The sequence below is a fragment of the Rhodnius prolixus genome, unplaced genomic scaffold (genome assembly GCF_049639745.1).
Source record: "Rhodnius prolixus isolate KJV_2025 unplaced genomic scaffold, Rpr scaffold_4, whole genome shotgun sequence".
NCBI classification, from domain to species: domain Eukaryota; kingdom Metazoa; phylum Arthropoda; class Insecta; order Hemiptera; family Reduviidae; genus Rhodnius; species Rhodnius prolixus.
Window position 1 is genome coordinate 16799835 of NW_027411614.1, and position 21343 is coordinate 16821177.

The window sequence follows — 21343 nt, forward strand, 5'->3', positions numbered from 1 at the left end:
AAAAAATATTTTCATGTGTCCTTACAGAAGATATTATTAAAAACACACTCATTGGAAATTATTATTATTAAGTAATTTTACTACATTAAATTTGCATTATTTTTTTAGAATTTATTAGATGTATTATAATTTTAAATCCAATTAAACAATAAAATCATAAAAAGTAAACTTAAAATTGAAACATTTGAAGAAAAAGTCCATTCGTCAGTCTCCCTGCACAAATATTTATGAAACTTTGTGAACAAAATTAAGGTTTTATCAAAAACTTAAAAACTAAAAAAACTATAGCTCAAGCAAGTAATCTCAGTAACAGTGCTCGAAAACATTTATTATATTCAATAGAATCTTTAGATAAAGGAAATATTTTCTTTAAATTTTTGTTAGGGGAAATTTTGCTAGTAATTTCGCTACACTGCTAACTATGAACCAGACAAAACATAATTATGAAATAGCTAACCTAGGTTTATTTAACCTTACTGTTGGTTGTCTTTTGATCGTATCGAATGTGGCTTCGGAGACATTATCCAATTTTCAACTTTTTTTTAAATCTGTTGAACGGTTAAGTAAAAAAATGAAGTGTTTGTCTTAAAATTTTTTTATTAAAAATCAAATTGTTCAGTGAATATTTTGTTAATTAATATGGCCAGTTCATCAGGGTGTGTATGGATCAAAGTGACTGTTGCACTTTCTTTCATTTAAACATTTAAGATCTATATTGTATTAATAACCACATGTTTACTATATTTTATAGTTTTGAGGCGAATAAAGTGTGTTGTAACGCTCATCCTGATGCTGTGCTAATTGAAGATTACAGAGCTGGTGACCAAATTTGCTCAGAATGTGGATTAGTGGTTGGAGATAGGTATGTTTATTATTTTACCTTTTTATTTTATATTATTATATATTATAGGTATATTATATTATTAATATCTCTTTTGTTGACATTTGAGAGAACGATTGGTCAATTTAGTTGCGAGTTTATAATAAGCGAAATTAGTTTTAAGCAGCTATGTCGTTAATGATTTATTTCATTACAATTTGTATTCATGGTTTGCAATAGTTTTAAGTTTAATTTTGAAAATGTTAAAGCATTAAAATTATTTAAGTAAGTGTTGGCTTATAAGAACTTCATCTTGACATTTTACAGTTACTAATCCATATGGACCAAGGTTATTTATTTACAGTTGTATAAATATTGACTTAATGTGATTTTTAACAATTTATTTTAACTAATTTTAATTAAAGTTGCCTAAAGTATTTATATTAGATAAGCCAACCACTGAAATTGTAGTAGGCCTAATTTTAACCATGTGTGCTACTTCACCATGGACCTGTTTGAATGGTGAAGCCTATGCTTCCCCTTCGTTAGGTTTTTCTGACATGAAGTTAAAGTCATTTATTAAATATTTTAATCAATATATTTAAATCAGCTAACGGTGTTGCTACATTTCTGACACCTACATTAAAAGTCAACTTTTTTACTTCAAATGAATTTTCTTTATCATCAAAGGTTTTATTTTGTTTTGTTGGAGATTAACTTGTATACACAGTGCCAAAAAAATAAATAAAATAAAAAGATGGGTTTGAGACTACCTTGGGAGCCTAGTTTAATATCTTCTACTCTAAAGATTTTTTTTTTTGTACTATGGTTCATGGTTTTCCATGAGCTTGGTCTGAATGCCAAGATCTTCTGTTATTAACAGCTTCTAATAATACGGTCATCTAGTATTATCATTTATCATTGAGGCGTGGTTTGACAGTAAGTTTTGCTGAAAGGACGTTGAGGGTACGGTTGCGGCATCATTGCTTCCTGACGAGCTGACTCACCAGCCTTTCTTTTCCGAAGAATCCAAATTTATGATCAGGGGTAAATCTGCTCATATCCGTACAGAAAGGACATGTGAAAAATGAAGAGGTTTTTGTTAAAAGGACTTCAGCATCGTCAAAAGACAGACAACCCTAAAGTAGAAATAAGCGCTTATCATTTTCAAATTACTAAACTTTACCTCTTTTTCTTTAGAGTGATAGATGTTGGTTCAGAATGGCGAACTTTTAGTAATGAGAAAAATGGTGTGGATCCTTCTCGAGTTGGTGGTCCAGAAAATCCTCTTCTTAATGGATCAGATCTCTCTACAATGATTGGTCCCGGTCGTGGAGATGCATCTTTTGACGATTTTGGCATCTCAAAATATCAAAATAGAAGAACCGTAAGTAGTCAAATCCGTAGAGTAGTATTGATTTTAATTATTTGTATTTTTTTTTTTTTTACATTAATTATTTTGGTTTTAGATGAGTAGTTCTGATAGAGCGTTGATAAACGCTTTTAAGGAAATAAATAGCATGGCAGATCGCATTAATTTACCAAAGACCATAGTTGACAGGTAAATTCTTAACACATTCCAAATCTGTGAAGATTTTTGCTTTGTTAAAATTAGGTTTAAAATTCATTGATTCTATGACAGTGATTAAAAAATATTTAATTTTTATTTATTTATAGAGCTAACAACTTATTCAAACAAGTCCATGATGGAAAAAATCTTAAAGGAAGATCAAACGATGCAATAGCTTCTGCGTGCCTTTATATTGCTTGCAGGCAGGAAGGAGTTCCAAGGACATTTAAGGCATGTAGTTCTCCGAACTATTACGTTTCTTTTTCTTTCTTTATTAAACATACTTTCTGACTCTGATTGCACCGATACTTCTATTTATATGGATCAACAATCATCAACATGGCCAAGACCTACTCGGTTATTTTTACACCATTTCATCTTATCCAAAACCTTCTTTTTTTCTGATTCTTCTAAGATATTTAGCAGATTGTTAGACAGGCGATATCTTGGCCCGCCCTGAAGCTTACCTCGTGCGCTCTGTGCTTTACCGACAAGTGACCCATCAATGTTATTCTAGTCTCTGGTTATTTGGTCTTCACTGTGATGATTGACATTGTCTTCCCTTAAAGCTTTCGCAGCCCATTATTTTTTCCTATCAACCATTGATCTATGTGGAATACGCCTCAATAGGCCTGCTGTTGGCTCTTCTTTCTCACTCTCCCAACAGTCTCTGGTGATATTGCTTTTAAGAAGTCTGATCACTGAGATTTAAATACCCAAATTAATTTGGTATAGTAAAGGCTTGACCCCTGTTGAGAAATTGCGGGATTTGTCATTCTCAGGCTTAACCGCTCTTAGATAACATAAGGATCTTTCGTCGTTGACTTCACCTTCGATATGAAGGAGTGTCAAGTTTTACTTCGTAAGCTTTAAATTTGTAAGAAAACATGTTGAAATCATTATAATCAAATTCACTTAGTACTTTATTTAATATTCTTATTTACATCAGGAAATTTGTGCTGTTAGCAAGATTAGTAAAAAGGAAATTGGTAGATGTTTCAAATTAATCTTAAAAGCACTGGAAACCAGTGTCGATCTCATTACCACGGGTGATTTCATGTCTAGATTCTGCTCAAATCTTGGTAATTAATTATACATTTATACTATGATGATTACTGGTAAAGGACGTCAGTTCAATTTAATATTTTAAATTTGTTTACTTAGGTTTGCCTATAATGGTGCAACGAGCAGCTACACACATTGCGAGACGAGCCGTAGAATTGGATATCGTTGCTGGCAGGTCACCCATCTCCGTTGCGGCTGCTGCTATATATATGGCATCTCAGGTATTAAAACTGTCCGGCAGGACAGTTGTATAAGGGTTGTGTTTTAAATGTCTTGACTGAGATATATTTGTACTTTCTGTTTCAAAATGAAATTTCTAATTGAAGTTTCATAAATTAGTTTCTGAGAAATACAGTTTGTGTATTTACGAATTTCCTTCTATAAAATAAAATGAAAATTGAAAAGCTTCCCAAAGCGATAATATGCAGGAACATGGTAATGCGATGGAGATGCTGATTAACTTTTTGATTTACGATCACGCTACAAAGTACCCTTTCCACGGTAATCGGCATGGTTATCTGCCAGAGTGATCTACTGAAACGGCTTTACATAAAATCAAATTAAGTTGATTTCCATTTCGCTTTTGTCGAAATAGTAAGACTAGGTCTCGAGATGTTAAATGAAACTGAAATATATGAATGAACTCTCAAATAATCTAGGAGTTTAAGGAAATTCATTCCAAATGTAGTAAGGAAAAAATAATATGCAAAGTTATGTATGAAATATAGAAAATTTCACTTGTTTTTTCAATCGTTACATTTTTTCATTTACTGATTCTGATTTTTTATGTTTCAGGCGTCCGATGATAAGAGAAGTCAGAAAGAAATAGGTGATATCGCAGGTGTAGCTGATGTTACGATTAGACATTCATATAAACTTATGTATCCTCATGCGGCAGCATTATTTCCATCAGAATTCACGTTTACCACACCTATTGATCAGCTACCCACTATGTGAAGTGGGAAAAAGTACTAATTCATTATAAATACTATTTGATATTTTTTTTTTATAATTAGTAATTAAAATAGGCAATTTTGTACCACCTTTTTTTCTTAATGTCGATAGAAATTGTTTTATGATCATGAACGTTGAATTGCGAATCAAGTTTATTATTTCTAAATTGCAAGGGGAGAGGAAAAAATCATTATTTTATTTAGGTTATTCTCATGCTTTAAGTTCGGGCCTTTTCGTTGTTTAGGCAAAAGTTTATATCTGCTGGTTGCCGAATTGATTGGAAACTTACAAATATTTTTCTTTTAAATTATAACTAATTAAAATTTTGAAACTCTACAATCATAACTGCACCGATGTGATTTTTAGTACAAATTTTGGCCTTAATCTAAAGTAAAATGCACTCCGTTTCCTTCGTCCTAACTATTCAAATTTTCATTAAATTTTTTCTCTCCTAATGTGAAAGGACAAAGTAAATGCCTTTCATGTACTTGCATTATTTTAAGCTTTAGAATTATTATATAATCTTATTATTACAGGTTGTGTATTGTTTATATATTTTATTAAAATGTACCTCTTAAAAAGGTTTGATGGTGAATTCAAGCAGAGCAATAAAAAAACACAGTAGGAGAAAAGTTATTGCTTCACTTTCTTGAAATAAATAGCTCTGCGAATTTAAAGAAGTAATGATGCTCATTGTATATTAAAGATCAGTTAGCCTAAGCCGTATGGTTCACGTATTTTCCTAGAACTATTAGAAAATGGATGCGACCATGAAGGTTTTAAGGAATGGATCATTTCTTGGTCATGACGGCCGATATGTTGTAACTAATAACACTAAATTTGTGGCGAAGTACATACTAACTGCTTGTTTACTACATAAATCAAATTGATAGTTAGGGGTGAGGATGCCTGAAAAAATGTTTATTTTGCTATTACTTTTTATATAAACAGGTTATCATCGCTCGCAATCTCAGAATAGTTTCATAATAAGAGAATGTGTAAATATTTTCTACTGAAAATTAAAATGATAAATATTAAGTATATGGTACGAGGGATGATAGTTTTAAGCTTTGTTTGTATATTTTCTTACAATAGAATTTTGTTCATTGATCAAACATGTAAAAGAGTCTAGTAATAACAATTACAATGGACTGAACACTTCTATTTTAAGTAGTTCAGCATTCTTATTATTTCAAAAATACACTTATCTAAATACATTTATTTATTCAGTTACCCTAAGATCCCTTAAGCTGAAAGAAAAGAATCCGCAACTGGAGAGCAGTCACATCAGACCTACATAATTAGTTACATATTGCGGAAATAGATTTAATGCTTTCTTTCTGCTTTTTTGAGAAACAACCTTGCATCGATCTTCTCGATCATGTTTGCTGCATGCTTAGATTCTTGCAATTCACAAGAGAGAGCTTTGATTTATTTACTCGGCTTTAAGTGTTTATTTTGTTTAGAAAGATTATTTAATGGTTTTTAGGTGGTGATGAAGAACAAGAGGTATACAAATAAAAGATAAAATTCTCGCACTTTTACTCTTGAATACAACATACATTTGTGAAGTACAGACCTTAAATAAAACAAATTGTATTAGTGCTAGAAACGATTACTGTACTAACCACATAGTGTAAGTAATTGAGTTACGATATACTAAACGGTAAATTATACAGTATACCTTCCATCAACGGGTTTTTGTTTTATTTTTTGTATCAACGATATTCACACCATAAACTAGTTCTATTTAAATTCATTTGTTAAACTACAGCATCGCAGATTATGAAACCAATCACCCAAGTTCTTTAAGGAAGATCTAGGAAGAGTGATAGGTTAATAAAACTTTTAACTGATACAATCAATTATCAATTTCCTCCTTCTAAATCATCAATTTCTTCATCCTCAAATTCTTCTTTCCAAGGTTCTTCTTCATCCGTAGAATCATCAGGATATTCTTCATTCAATTGCTCCGCTAAAATGTGTTTAATACATCATTAATTAATAATAATATTTTGTCGTCAAATTGATAAGAATAGAGAATTTATCTTACCAGCAGCAGCGAAATCCTTATTCAATTTTTCCAGTACATACATATTTATGATATCTCTGGCCTGATTATCAAAACCTGATGGTAACCATCCACATTTTGGATCACAAGTCATGGTGGTGTGTGACACTTTTGGCAGTCGCAATAACATTGTTTCTAGCTCAGGTGCTTTTATATCGCAGTACTGAAAAATTTACATGGATTTACAATTTAAGAAAACATTTAGGAAGGGGCGGTTTAACCAAAGAAATGACTTAATTGAATTGTCCAAGTGATAAACTCTCTTCACCCCGTAGGGGCAAGTGGATTAGCCACTTCTTCAGGGTATTTGGCGTCCCTGTGGGTATCCCAGTCTAACAACATGAACATGAGCAACACCCCATTTACATAGTACACATAAGGGCATAGTCATAGTCATAGAAGGGGCTTATTAGCTCGGTACCGTTGTGCAGTTTGTGTCAGGATAAGGAGGAAACGGCCACTCACTGGCTGTTGCAATCGAGTGGTTGCGCTATGAAACCTTTGGAACTATCAGACCAAAGGAGATAGTAGCGCAAAAAGAACTAGTAGGGAAAGTCCTCAACTTCTTTAGGAGGGGAGGGTTCGTCTACTAGATCCAGAAGGGGAGGGCACAGCCTCTTTTGGCTGCGGTGCCATGGGGGCGTAGGTCCCACCCCGATAATCTAATCTAATCTAAGCTCTCTTCTGGTTAGATCTGAGAAGGATTTAATGATCTTTTAATGTAATTGAATAAGTGAAATAATAATAATTATACAACTGTATAAGTCTACCAAATCGTTCCCACATACCTAATCCAGGATTTTTTAAATACTCTTCAAGCTTCCAATCTCATTGGTCTATTAAATCACTCACTGGTCGATAAATTATCTACTTAATAAAAGACTGTATTTCTTATTAAAGTTAATTACAACTTATGTAAAAGTAAAGTAAAGTAATCGCCTATTTATTCAGGCGGGGCTTAACATCCAACTACCATTTACTAGGTGTCGTGGACGGAGGCGAATAGCAAACGTACTTTACTATTTCTCATTTAACCATTAAATAAAATCCAAGGCCAAGACCGGGAATCGAACCCAGTACCACAATGCATATTAACTTTGCAGGTCTCGCCTCTTAACCCGCTCGGCTACCGTGGAGCCTACAACTTATGTATTGTTTCCTTCATATTTGCTAAGTCTAACTATAAAAATACAAGTTTTAGAAATGCTAAGTGAAATATATAATAAGATACTTCTAAAGTATTAACGAAATATTTTAACTGTTTTAGGGCAACCGAACTAACTGCAAAAGAGTCGCAAACTGATGGAGAATTTGCCAGTGAAAAAAGAAAGCCACAATAAGCTACAGCCTACGTGGTGACTTGAATACTATGATCAGGTTATTCTTGAAATAAATAAATGTTTTAGAGATTAACAAAAATTCTTACCACTCAAAACCCCAGGAATACAACGTTAAAATAGACTCTGTACTCGAGTTTGTTGTGGAATCTTTTCCCCAGGTTTAATGTGAAAAGAGTCTTTTATTATATTTTTTAAAACATTTCAATTAACTCGATTGACAGCTCAATCGCCTCTATTCGATCGACTACCGTGGCGCTAAGAAATATATGCGATATGCCAGGCCCTAAAATGCCTCTTGAAAAAAATTATAAATAAGTGCTTGTGTTGTCTGATTCACTAAGTACACTGACAGTTTTTCGGGAGCCATTCTCGGTTGACCCAATTAGAAAAGTTACAAAAATTATTTCTCATGATATCAGGGAAGAACGACTAACGGCGGATTGGCTGCATTGCTTTATACATTTCATATAAAACGAAAAAACACTTTGCATCCACGGTTGAAATAATTATAGAAAACGTTAATATAAAAGACCCACTTGCAACAAGTGCAGCAAGCTTATAAAACGTCTTGGTCGACCGGAAAAATATTAAAATGTATACCTGATAAAACATCTGTCTAGCGGGGGGTATAATGCCAGGATTAAATATATGGGCATCATTTCGGACCTTACATTCGCTACTAACAGCGGAATCTTGTATTGAAAATAGATCTTTAGTAATAACAACAGATTTAGCTGACTGATGGCTAGATTTTGTTGGTAGAAGATAATTTGCATAACTCCTTTTCGCTTTCACCATACTTAAAAGACCAGCTGTAATAAGAAACATTTGATTAAGAACTAATCCAAGAGCTCTATACTAAACAAATACAGGACAATAAAATACTTATTTCTTTAATCTTTAATTCCATGAAATGTTGAAAATTTAACAAGACTTCTGTCAATAAGCTGTTTAAATATCAATTCCAATGATCTCAGAAACAATTTGCTTATGGTTTGTTAAAGAGAAAATACATGGAAGTATAAGATTTGTAGAAAAAGTAATTTCTCTGTAGATTTATTCGTATTTTTAATCGATCATCAGAGTTAGATTTCTATTTAAAAGTTTCATCACACACTGTCGGCAACTGTAGAGTCACATGAAAGTTCAAACCGGTCAGAAGTGAGCAAAACTTGACGAATAAAATCTTCAACGGATAAAAAGAGAAATTTAAAAAAATTGTTTATTACATTAAAAACATCTATATGAATGTTTAGTACCGCATTACGTAATACTATGTGACACATATGTGATAAGCAACGACTTTCAAGATTTAAGACATTAATATTTAAGGTTGAAAGAGGTTTATTTGCTGCTTGTTATTTCAGTAGCCTATTACTTTCTGGTGTTACACCCTAACGAAAGAACATTGACCGAAAGCTGAAAAGTGTAATAAGCATTAGAAAAGCTTGATGTGGCACAACCTCAGTTTTTGACACCCCTTGTTAATTACATTAAAAATAACATTGAAAATATGCAATATTATAATTATACGCTCACATAAAAAGAAAAATGGAGCTAATTAAATTTTTCTTAAAAAAACTCATGGAATAAAAATATCATTTAAATACTAGGTGTTAGGCACACTCTGTACAAATTTGAGGTAACAGTGAATTTATTTTGATACCTGGTGCTCGAATTCTATAATCCAGGGTTTGATAAATTCTTGAAGAAGGATCTTTTCTAGGATCATATCCAAAACGGACCCACATAGCCCGAAATGGCCCCGTAGCGAAATAGTAAGCAACTGCAGGTAACAGATATTTCAACTGATCATGATTCATTCTGGTGACAGCCATGAGGGCAAGTTTAGACCAAACTGGCCTTTCTTTGAATAACTGCAATGCAAAATTGTAAGTACATTTATTTTGACATACTAGTTGACCAGCAAAAAATAATAAAGAATAATTTACTTCTTTAATTTTTTCTAGCTGTTCGCCATTAAGAAATTTAACCTCCAGATACTTTAAGGCAATATCCCTTGGTTTGGAAGGGATAGCGGGGATATTAAAGCTAACAAAAATAGCATGACCTGATCTTCTCTTTCTGGTTCTACCAATTAATGGATCAGGATCTGGTTCATCTTTATCATGTTTATCTCTTCTGTACATATAAGTCTAGAGCAGAAAAGAGGGGAGATATTTATAAACATGAAACTATTATTAAAAATTTGTGAAAAATATTACGTAAATTTTAAATACAATGGAAGACACACACATTCATCGTTTGGGTATCTACTCTTGAAAAAGCAGCAGGTGGAAGGAAATATTCAGCGGGTTCTTCTAACCACTTTTTCAAATTGTCCTCGTCTAATCTTGATGGAAGAAGAGTATGAACGATGCTTTTCATCTTACCACTTTCGTCCAAATTCATTGGAAGATACTGGAAATCGCATTTACCTAAAATGGCATTTCTTTAATAAAGGTTTGAATAAAATTCAGGTAACTGTGTAAATATAACCATTTATAATTCTTGTTCTTAAGGCTATGAAATTACAAACGTTTTATCAACTTTAAAATCAACCAATTTTAAGTTCTGGTATGCAAATAAGAAAAAGTAAACTAGTTTCAAATTATTTAAGAGAAGATATTAATTTTAAACATTACTTTTAAATCGAAACAGAGTCTGAATCCGTCCAACAACCTGAATGCCTTTAACTAGACGTTTATCGCTACCATTTTCACCTGTTTTTTTTAACACTTTTACTTTCAATAAAAGAGCATTCGTTTTAATTCTATCTCCACAAGCTGGTTTGCAGTATATATCATCAGGTCGAAATCTCAGTTCCAGTCTACGATTTTTCTTTGAAATTACCTGGAATTGCAGACTTATTTATAATAAATAACAAATAAAAATGAGAGTAACAAATGAGGTATGTGTGTCATACATGAGAAATTTCCTGCAAGCCCCCTAATGTTTCTAGCATCTTATCTTCATTCTGCACTACTCCTGGATATTCTATGCAAATTAAATCTTTAGTCAATCCACTTTTATCAACATTCATTTTCATCTATTACCACTACCACTTATACAACTATATCACAGCCTAACTTCAACTTGATACTCATATTTAATAGTTTATGTTAACGACATTGGAAAAAATTATTTATTCAGAATATCCTGAAAAACTTATGTTTTTCCGTGCTTCATCTGCGTTAGCGAACACCAAAACAATACAATAGGAAAACTTGGAGGAGGTTGCAAATCATCTTAACCTGTACTAGTTGAAATCTAGTACATACTGCATACAGATTAAAAGGATTTGTAACCTCCCCCAGGCTTTAGAGGAGTCCAATCTGAACTATTTTTCGAACCAGTCATGTAAAAAAAGGATAGGTGTTTTACGAGAATCTCGGTTTCAGTCAGTTCATGAGGATTTGTGTTTGGACATTTTTCAGACATGGAGGTTGAAGCAGACCCTAATTTGCTTGTTGTTAATTTAGAACATTGCGTTTCCTCTGGTAAGAATTTAAGTTTGAAATAATACTTTGTTCTGTACAGGTGAATGTGTTTACAGTAAGGTTTTTTTTTTTTCTAAAGAAACAAGACATTTTGGAAAAAGTAGTTGCATTTACACAACGACCATGACACCAAATAATTGCAGTCATGATGTCCTTCAGTTAGCTACGCCTATGCAGTGTATAGGCGATTTAAACCAGCCAATTTCTCGAATTCAACATCAGCACCTTACTCAATTGCAGCCTCTTCAATATCCGCAAGTGCAGGTCGTATAAGAACCTTTCTGTACAAAAAAAAAAACAGAATAATGTGAATTACAAAAATTTGGTAAACTTCAGAATCATTCTCGGGCTTCAGGTTTACAAGTTTCGCCTGTCTTGTTAAAAATAAAACTCAGAGTTGGCAATCTACATGTCAGCGCTAGTGATCTGAGGATGGTTCTGAAGCTTTACCAAAAAATTAAATACTACAATTTTTATAGGTGAGTTATGAAAATGGGGGTCTGCAGCAACCCAACGGGGGTCTTCTGGCTGGAGGAGCTCCTCTTTATCAAGCACCACCTCCATCAGCTGCCTTACATCATTATCATCCTCCACCTCCTCCGCCGCCTCCACAAACTTTTCATGGAAGTTACCTTACTCCATTATCCATGGCTCCCCCTTCTTCCTTACAAGAATATTCACCGCTAATTCCACCTTCCCCTCAACAAAGTTTGCAGGAAGAAATGGCAACGCAAGCACCAGAAACTTCAAGATCTCATGCGATTTCTACAACTACAGAATCCTCAGACCGTAATAATAAAGTGGAAATTACAGAGCCTGAACCACTTCCTGCTGATGATTATCAATATTATAAAGAAATAGAGAGAGTACTAGTAACAAACGAAGTGCCTTTAAACTCATCTCTACTTTATAATAAAAGATTAAGGAAGCGAGCCCAAAATTATGTTGTAAGTATTTTTTTAATATTTTTTCTGATGAATTTCTATCTAAATGTTTTCATAGCCCAAATCTTTCTAATTATGTAATGTTTCTTATGGAAATTACTGCCGATTCACTATTTCATTAATTCTTTTCACGCAGATGGTAGACGGCGTGTTGCATCATAATCCCAAAGAACCACGTCGCGTAGTAATGACTAAAGATGAGCAAAATTCGCTTTTAAAGTCTCATCATATAACACCAACTACTGGCGTCCATATAGGAATAAAAAAAATGTTTGCAAAATTAAGAACCGAGTGCTTTTGGCGTGGCATGTATGTGGGTATATCAACATATGTTCGAAAATGTACTCGATGTAGCGATTCAGCTCAGATTTCATCATCATCAAATGAAACCAGTAGCATCGAGAGAGAAATCCCAGCTCACCAAAATTATGGGATTTCTGTAGGCTTGCAAACTACATCTAAGATTTGGAATGATGTAAGTTTTACTTATCCTTACCAAATATGTAATGTATAAATACATAATACTTAAATAAATTAATTCTTAAACATCAATATTATTTTAGGTTGAAATTCAAGTTTGCGGTCCTTACAATAAAACGAATAATCGCAACTCGTATATAGCAGTCGTAGTTGATCCACATAGTAAATTTGTATTAGCTGCAGCCTTACCCTCTTCTGGCTTGGCTACTCGGTTGACACAGTTTATATTGTCTAGTCTCTTTTCATTTGGTTTTTCTCGTGCCCATCTAGTTACATCCGTTGAATTGTATTCTGCAGTTCATGAAGAGTTCTTTCGGCGGACTAGAGATCTTCGCGACTGCCATGGGTTGTTGCGTAGAAGGGACGCACCTTGTTGTGGTTGGGTGATTTCTCTTCTTACATTCCTTGTGGATAAAAAACCATATCGTTGGGATAGAGAATTAGATAAATTTCTCTACCAGTTCAGGTTAGTTATAAGTCAAGCTAATTTTATTGAATTATTAGGATTTAAAATCTGTCTCTGTTGGTTGAGTTGCAAACATACATTTAGAAATATCTTGAGTTTCCATACGGAAGAAAGAATTATTCAAATATTTGATATCTTATGTTCGTAAATGTTTAGTTTACTGTTGGCTTACAGACAGCCGGTCTTATTCATAAATTGTGCTTCCATATCTGCAATTAGCTTTACAGTATCAACTTAGTCTTTACCTACATTTTCTCATTTTTTGGTTTTGCAGTATCTTCTTAATTTTTTATTCAGTATTTGTTTCTCTTTTTAATTTCTTTAGGTCCGGCGAAATGAAACAGTTTCCAAACATTTGTTCGAATGACGAAGAAAGCTTTGGTATTGTCTGTCCATTTTATGCCATGTTCCAGCGTTCCCCTTGCCCACTATCGGCTGCTACAGCAGTAGAAGATAAAGAAAATTCTTTCCCAGTATTAGGCAAAACAGGATCGAACAACTCTAAACATATTCATAAAACATTACAGGTAATATGATCTATTTGATGCTTGAACTATACATTCTAAATACTTGTATTAACCAGTCTAAAATAAATTATAAGAGAGTCTTAAGGTACTAAATTAATGAACGTTAACCAAGATTAGGGTTAATTCATCTTACACAGTGGTGTTGGATGCATACGCCTCTATTATTTCAAAATCGATTTCAGAGTTGATTAAAGTGTCTCTCCAATAGTAACTTTAATTAATTCATTTATGTAGCATTGAAATTTGCCCCTGTTACTTTATTATTTATTTCATTATTGTTATTTCTGATCCGAACCCCATGTATTATATCAATTAGTATATATGATAAAGATGTAGTGGATTAATTTAAAATTTTAATAATCGCGTTTTTAGCGTTTGATGAAAAATTATATTATTCAACTTTTAGTGCAGGAAGAATGGTGATAAGTCCTCCGAAAAATTGCCCTCTGCCGAGCAAACAGTTTTAGCAGTAGATAGTGCTTTAAAAGAGCGTGCACAAGAAGGGTGCCTCTACAGTTATAAAGAAGGTAATTACGCAAATTGAGTATTATCTGTTCATATTAAAAAAGATGTTGAGAATCCATTTGGAACATTTTGTTGTAAATCTGATCAATTATCAATAGAATAAATTTTATTATTTATTTTATAAGGGATGTCCAAAATAGAAGAAAGCAATGAGGAAGTATTAAAGCAAACAGCTATTGACAATGTTTCCACTAATGGAGGAGTAGAACCTATTGGCATGACAGTCAGCTCTATAAAAGCTTTTCTTGCTGAGACAAGAGTTACCCGTCAACGTCGAGGAAATTACAATAAATACCCTGATGAACTGAGGGATAGAATGGCTACTTATGCACTCAAACATGGCAGTCAGGAAGCAGCGAAACATTTTTCAGCTTTATTAGGGACTCAAGTAAACGATAGTACAATTAGGAACCTATTAAAATCAAGAGCTCGTTTTGGACCAGATTTGAGGCAAGAAATAGCAAAATTTGCTACAGAGAATGGTGTATCTGAGGCTGCCAAACATTTTTCTTCGATATTAAAAATGAACGTTTCGCACTGTCTCATAAGAAGGTGAGGCTTTTTTAATTATTAAAATAATAAATACTTGAATTTACTACATCCCCATGGTTGTATCTATATTTTTTTAAATAAATTAAGACGCGTCATCATCCGAAGTTATTGGCGCCCGGAGCTTTTTTCAGCGCTCTGCTGGTCTCCAGACAGTGTTCTCTCGTTACAGACAGGGAGCTGTAAGAAGCTCACAGAAAGAGAAAAATCTAAGGCCCAGTTTCTGGATTCGTATCCAAGATCTCCGCGTAGCACGTTAATAATTTTTTCTTTTTAAACGCGGTTATTTAAATTAGATAAAGTCTAGTCGGGGAACCTATACTTCCACCTGCTTCACCTCAGAAAACCATACCAAATCCCGAACACACATCTCCAATCCTCGTACTTCCGTTCCTAATCTTAATCCATTCTCACTTCCAGGTTTGAATACCTTTCAAGAACCATCCAAGACCTATTCAATATGAAACTGAAGCTGTTGAAAGTCTGACGTTTGTACCTTCTGTAGAGTAACTGCTCACTGCAGTTGTTAAATACTTTATCTCATTTATAAATTTAATTATGTGTAAAGGTGTGCATATTTTTGTAAATTTCCAAAAGTAAGTTGATGCTGATAGTGGTACATTTACTCTTACAGTAGAAGAGTAAATGTTGCAGATACATATTTGAGAAGTGGTGCTACTGATTATTTCACATTGTTGTAGCTTTAATCAACCAATTTTGTCATTTGTAGATTAATTTTAAATGATTATATGCTTGAATACGTTACTATACTTTTACAGATTTAAATCTTTGTATGGGTCAAAGAGACCTCACAATAAGAAAACCAAAAAAAAATTGAAGAAGGATATTGAATGTCTTACGTTAAAAGTGAAGGATGACATAGGAAGATATGCTAATGAGCATACTGCAGAAGAAACAATAAATCATTTTAAAAGTCTTTTAGGAATTGATTTGTTGGAATCTTCTGTCAAGAAATTGCATCAAGATTACTTGAAAAAGCAGCCTCTATCAGAACATCTACAAGAGGAACAAAGTTTTGTGAAGCAAGAGTCAGTTCCAGAATATAATGTACAAAATAATGTTTGCTACTCACAGGGCGCTCCAAGTCTTGTACCGCAGAATGCTTACTATAATAGTGTTCAAATGTGTCAGCCACAATATCCTGCACAATGTCCTGGAAGGCCACCAGAAACTGAATCGGGAGTTGTGACTCAACCTTTTTTGTTGGTATCCCAAGAGGCTCATGTAAATTATGATTTGGGAGTTCAGGAAAAAGTAGACGACAAAAATAATTGGGAAAATATTAATAAAAATGGTGCTAACGATTATCATCAATACCAACCCGTGGAAAATCCTATTTTCGTTCAAGTTGTTCAAGAAAAAAATAATGCAACTATTCAAACACCGATACAAGCACCTCCTGCACCTTCGATACGAGATGTAGAACAACCAAAAAAGTCGAAAAATAAAATTACTGGTAACAAAAAGAGAGGGAAATATTCCACATTCAGCCCTGAATTAAGAGCTGAAATAGGTAAATATGCAGTCGAGCACGGTTGTCTGAAGGCAAGCAATCATTTTAGCAGTATTCTTGGACGAGATTTACCAGAAAGCACGGCTCGTGGTATAAAAGAAAAGTATTTACGAAAATTAAAATATTCAGAAGTCACTAGTTTAGGTTATTCGCCTCGCGGCAGAGTTCCACGTTTGGGAAAGTATGATGAGATGGTTCAAGATTGCTTGAAAGAATTGATTAAAACCGGTGAGAGAGCTTCTTCATTTCTTGCAATAATCACAGCAAGGAAAATTCTAAATAAATATGAGCCTAATCTTTTAAAGGAAAATGGAGGCAGTATTGAGTTAAACAATTCGTGGGCAAAATCATTTCTTAAAAGATTGGGACTAAGAAATAATTCTTAATAGTATTTTACGTGTAAGATTTTACAACGAGTCTTAATACATTTTATATTTTACAAAAGTGGAAATCTTTCTATAACTAAATATTAAAACTGTTTCTATACAAACTGTTTGTATTTAAATTTAAATCATTTCACTGCCTCTTGACTTTTAGCATTAAAAAAACTATAAATATATGTATATTTGAAAGCATTAAAAGTAATCATAAGCACTGATTTCCTCTGAGAGAATTATCATAAAAAGCGAAAGCTATAGTCAATGCGTGCTTACAATGACTGTGGTAGTACATACAGAATATATCTAGGGTTGGGAGACAGGAGCCTCTCAAATGCTAAAACTTCCACTGGGTGAATGTTGGACATAGGAGGTGATTGGCGGAGACCAAATAGATGAATATTTTTAATGGACATCAAAATTATATCTATGAAAGTATCGCGAACTTTAACCAGAACAGGAAAGAGGCCAACGAACTTAAATAAAATACATTATTTTGGTTTATGCCAAAGTTAAATTCAAAATATGTGAATACTTAGAGAATGTAAAGTGAACTAATAGATGGAGATATTAAATCGTCTTAAGTGTGGCATTAATGAATAGTGATTGATGTTCCATTAATAAATAGGGTAAGGATAGCTGCTGTAGTGAAAATATAATACCATAAACAATTATTATGTTGATTATATACTTTCAGCAACTTGATGTATTCGTCGTGAATGCCTAGCTTGCAAATTTCTTAAAAAACATTGTGTTCTGTATGAAAAACCTTTCAAAAAAGTATCTGAAGAAAATTCAAATTCCTGTTTTAAATTCTATTTCTTTATTTTAGTTTAGTTTATTAGCGACGAAAAAAAATTAATAGAAAAGAAATATTTATTAATTTACAAATTATACATTGGTCCTATCTTAGAGCTTTGCATATAGTCATGAGTTTCTATCAAAAAATAAGTAATAATACATATTTTGGTGTGACGACTTCAGTCTTCTGTAAATATAGGTTCACCTGTGTGGTAGTGTTATGTTTATTTGGGGTGAAGGAAGAAATGGTTGATTATTAGGTTGGTTACGTGAGTATAATTGTTATAATGTCAAGATATCATTGGAGCATCCCTTAAAACTTGCAATCTTAGGCATCTGTATTCAACTTCATGTTCCTGATAATCCAAGAAGTTTTCTGCGATTTCTAGTAATTAGTTTTGAAGTTTTTAGTGATTTCCTCATTATTACTAATGATACTAACTGAGTTGGTGATGCCAGGAATGGTCTGGAATATTCGTAGAACAGTCAATGCAGGAGTATTCGAGTCCGTTGTCTCTATTAATGAGTGGTTATAATTGTTTAAGCCCAACTTACGCTCAACGTAGTTCTGGGTTCTGCAGCCTCTAGGTGAATTCTGTGTCCAAATCTATATATTAATTTTAGATTTTTTGTAATTAACTTTTTATTTTTTCGTTATTCTAATATAGAGAAATCTATTTTAAAACCTACGAAGAAAAAAAGGTTTCGTCTGTTTTAGACGGCCACATCTTCTACCTAAGAGAAACCAGATTGAAGTTATGTCTTCATATAAACATTCATATAACAGTTGGTTCAATCTGTAGGTTTAATGAATCTGCGAATGAGTAAGATGTTTAATTTATTGTAGCAGTAAGGTTGAAATGTAGGAGAGATGTGGTTGCCCCTTGAAACAGTTTTTTACAAATCTACTTTTACGTGTTGTCATTTTAACTTGGAATACCCTGTCTTGTAAAAAACGATTCTATGATTTTAAAATATATTCAGGTGCATTGGTCTTTCTAAGATTGCGGAGTAGTCTGTAATGTCCACACGCAGCCGTTTCAAGATACATATATTACAGTCGTGTTTTTCTTCTCAAAATTGTGTATTATGTTTTTTGATTCTCTTAAATTGGTGTACTAGTGAAGGTCTGAATCCGAAGTGGTGTAGTATAGTCAAATGTTACACGAGTCTTTAGTATATTAATTTAACTAGTAATTTTGTTACTCAGGGTCATTTTTTTTTTTATTCAGTTTATGTAATATTGTAATACTCATGCTCTTCCATTTTAAAGGAAAATATCCTAATCAAAGATATTTTAATAAGTATTTGGTAAATTATCTGTTTTTCATGATTTGATGTATGTAAAAACATATTGTACAGGGAGTGTATGCTTGTGCTAGCATAATAAATATGAAATAAAAAGAATAAGGTTAAAATGAAAATAACAATAAAATAAATGAAACATATGAGATATGAGGAAATAAAATTGTGGAAAAATAAATGTAGCACGAAAGAAATAGAATATTTTAATAATAAAATAAAACGAACTTTTAATGAACACTGAAAAAGTCGTATGCTTGTAAAACTAAAAAAATACAACTTATTCTCTAGAATTTCAAATGTAGAAATTGAAGTATTTTAATAATTAAATTAATATAAGCTAATTAAATTTGCTTGCTACTTTGTTACCATTTTATTTACTATATTTCCGTTTTTCTGTTGGCCATTTCATAAAATTACAGTCTTTGGAATTTAGAATAAAACTTCCATTCGCATTTTTGGAATGTTTGAATTATTGATCTCAGAGCTGGCTTTATGGTGAAATAAATAAATAAATAAAAACATATACCTCTTTGAAAAGAACTATCTTTTGAATGAATTCATATTGAGATATCCTAAATATAAGTAAATGATGGTACATTTATACTTTCTTTTGAACTTGTGTTTCGTGCTACAGATAATACTTATACAATTATTGTTAATTTAAAATCATTTTTATAATCATGGAAGAGCGAATTAAAACATTAAAATTGAAAATTTAGTTTATTTTGTATTTGTAAATATTGTATAGTAAAAAGTACACGTATTTATTTAAATTTGTTATTTGTTTTATTTATTTTAAATATAATTGTGGAAGAGAAGAATAAATACCCTCTTAATTTTATAACTTATATGTATATCATTAATTTAAAATACAATTGAAGGAGAGACCTTTACGATTGACAAACCAGTATTCATATGGGTAAAAACAAAAATATTAAAGAATATCTAGACAAAGGGACATATATAAACCCTGAAGAATTCCAGGTTAATAGAAACTTTGGCTTAGGAAAAGTTACGAAAAATAAAAAACAGGAAGTGTGGTTTGAGCTATAATCAATCTGTTTAGGATTTAAAGATGATTCTAAGATTTATGCATAATGAATTAAATTCTATTCTCTTAAAGTTGGGAAAGGTGAGACATCTTGGTTAGTTATTAAGAAATAATTACATGCGGGTTTCGTCTTGGTACTAGCGTTCTATGTTTACGTCGATATACTCCTTTCTAGGGGAAAACGTAATTGACTATGGACGTAACCGAATGCTTCGCTTTCTTTTTGTTCCCAGCAGTAACAATAACAATAGTTATAATTAATAATAATATATACTAAAAATAATAAAATATAATAATAACAGTTATAATTTGATTCGTAAAACTACGTTTAAGTAGAAACATAGCAAACCTATTTCGCTAATCTTTTGCCTATGAATATGCACCTAGAAAAAAAGTGGCACAATCGTCGACAGGTATGAGTCGAGGACCGCGACTATAATTTATCGCGGAACTAGGTTCAACTCTTGGTCTTGAATTTTATTTTAGATGTTTTTATTTAGAACAGAAATTTATTATATATGTGAAATTAATGCTTATTATGCAATAGAAAGGTTAAAATTCTTCTCAAAAAAAAAAGAAGATATTTTGTGATAAACATTATTGAGATTATATTTTAATTAGATTATTTGAGTTATTTGGTTTTGGAATTTAGACAAGTAACTGACAGACAAATTTAGGAATGTGAATGTCCTCCATTAAAATACAAGAAGAATTTTCCAGGTTATATAGTTTGTCTCACTTTCCTGAATTCCAGCGTTGTTGTTGGTTCTTAAGTTTTACAGTGATCACTGCTTACTGCATTGTCCTATTGTTTTTATTTTGTACGCTTTCAGTATGTACAGGATACGTAGCTATTGTACTAGCGTGGGTAATCCCTTTCCGTACAGCAGAGCCTCTTGCTCTTTCTAAAGTTAAAGGTGAGTAAAACAATGCTTGCCCCTAAAAGACACACACTAATATGTTTTCTGCAAATGGTGTTTGCAAAGTACTACGAACTACACGCTTTTTTTTTTTTACTTCAATGTTCATGTTCATTGTGCGTGCAATTCTAAATAGCCATATATTTTTTTTTTAATATTCTACTTTATGAACAAAGTCATTAAGGTATTATTTTAGGTTATTGAATAAAAAACACATTTTATGGTTCTACAATTCTCTTCATAATGTAGCTTGCAAAGCATTTAGCATACACGGCCTACGACGTGTTCATTCTATGTTTTATTAAGTGTACCCCACTTCACGCACTTGTCATTGTGGGTAAAACAAGGTAGTAAAAGTCCTTTTATCACACACCATATCTTTTTAATTATAAGTACTATCAAAACTAAATAAAAATCCCAAGTAGAAGTTTAATGTTAAAGGAAGGGTCAACTAATATCGGTTATTTCGCATAATACCTTTCATCAGTAAGTGTGGCAGTGAGACGAAAGTAAGTATTAGCTCTTCTGGTTAAAGAATATATTT

At 32.4% G+C, this 21343-nt stretch overlaps 3 protein-coding genes across 6 annotated transcripts; 2 read left to right on the plus strand and 1 right to left on the minus strand.

Annotated features, from left to right (window-relative positions):
* The first annotated feature begins 450 nt into the window (after window positions 1–450).
* TfIIB (transcription factor IIB) lies at window positions 451–8590 on the plus strand. 3 transcript variants are annotated; one of them, XM_074132144.1, is made up of 9 exons: window positions 451–656; window positions 752–862; window positions 2021–2207; window positions 2290–2381; window positions 2498–2621; window positions 3340–3472; window positions 3555–3676; window positions 4251–4423; window positions 7748–8590. In XM_074132144.1, the coding sequence occupies exons 1-8, from the start codon at window positions 640–642 to the stop codon at window positions 4410–4412; spliced, it is 948 nt and encodes a 315-aa protein (XP_073988245.1). In that variant the 5' UTR covers window positions 451–639; the 3' UTR covers window positions 4413–4423; window positions 7748–8590. The 3 variants fall into 3 exon arrangements, with proteins under 3 accessions (XP_073988245.1, XP_073988246.1, XP_073988244.1); XM_074132145.1 differs by lacking the exon at window positions 7748–8590 and adding an exon at window positions 5899–6087; XM_074132143.1 differs by lacking the exon at window positions 7748–8590 and having other exon boundaries at window positions 452–656; window positions 4251–5626.
* On the minus strand, window positions 5928–10884 carry l(2)37Cd (general transcription factor IIIC subunit l(2)37Cd). Its single transcript, XM_074132142.1, has 8 exons — window positions 10747–10884; window positions 10466–10673; window positions 10077–10258; window positions 9773–9976; window positions 9487–9697; window positions 8421–8632; window positions 6463–6643; window positions 5928–6384 (listed from the first exon to the last, which is right to left on the minus strand). The coding sequence occupies exons 1-8, from the start codon at window positions 10867–10869 to the stop codon at window positions 6278–6280; spliced, it is 1428 nt and encodes a 475-aa protein (XP_073988243.1). The 5' UTR covers window positions 10870–10884; the 3' UTR covers window positions 5928–6277.
* LOC141456283 (uncharacterized) lies at window positions 10283–19601 on the plus strand. 2 transcript variants are annotated; one of them, XM_074132141.1, is made up of 10 exons: window positions 10283–10300; window positions 11258–11320; window positions 11400–11584; window positions 11800–12267; window positions 12401–12739; window positions 12828–13210; window positions 13536–13737; window positions 14144–14264; window positions 14388–14814; window positions 15591–19601. In XM_074132141.1, exons 2-10 carry the CDS (start codon window positions 11260–11262, stop codon window positions 16729–16731), a joined length of 3327 nt encoding a protein of 1108 aa, XP_073988242.1. In that variant the 5' UTR covers window positions 10283–10300; window positions 11258–11259; the 3' UTR covers window positions 16732–19601. The 2 variants fall into 2 exon arrangements, with proteins under 2 accessions (XP_073988242.1, XP_073988241.1); XM_074132140.1 differs by lacking the exon at window positions 10283–10300 and having other exon boundaries at window positions 11129–11265; window positions 11361–11584.
* Window positions 19602–21343: the final 1742 nt, after the last annotated feature.

Coding starts and splice junctions, on each gene's coding strand:
- TfIIB (XM_074132144.1), top strand. Junction 2,208..2,289: donor AATATCAAAATAGAAGAACC/GTAAGTAGTCAA, acceptor TTTTGGTTTTAG/ATGAGTAGTTCTGATAGAGC. Junction 2,382..2,497: donor CCAAAGACCATAGTTGACAG/GTAAATTCTTAA, acceptor ATTTATTTATAG/AGCTAACAACTTATTCAAAC.
- LOC141456283 (XM_074132140.1), top strand. CDS start 11,229: ATGAGGATTTGTGTTTGGACATTTTTCAGACATGGAG. Junction 11,266..11,360: donor GACATTTTTCAGACATGGAG/GTTGAAGCAGAC, acceptor TGTTCTGTACAG/GTGAATGTGTTTACAGTAAG. Junction 13,738..14,143: donor ATATTCATAAAACATTACAG/GTAATATGATCT, acceptor TTCAACTTTTAG/TGCAGGAAGAATGGTGATAA.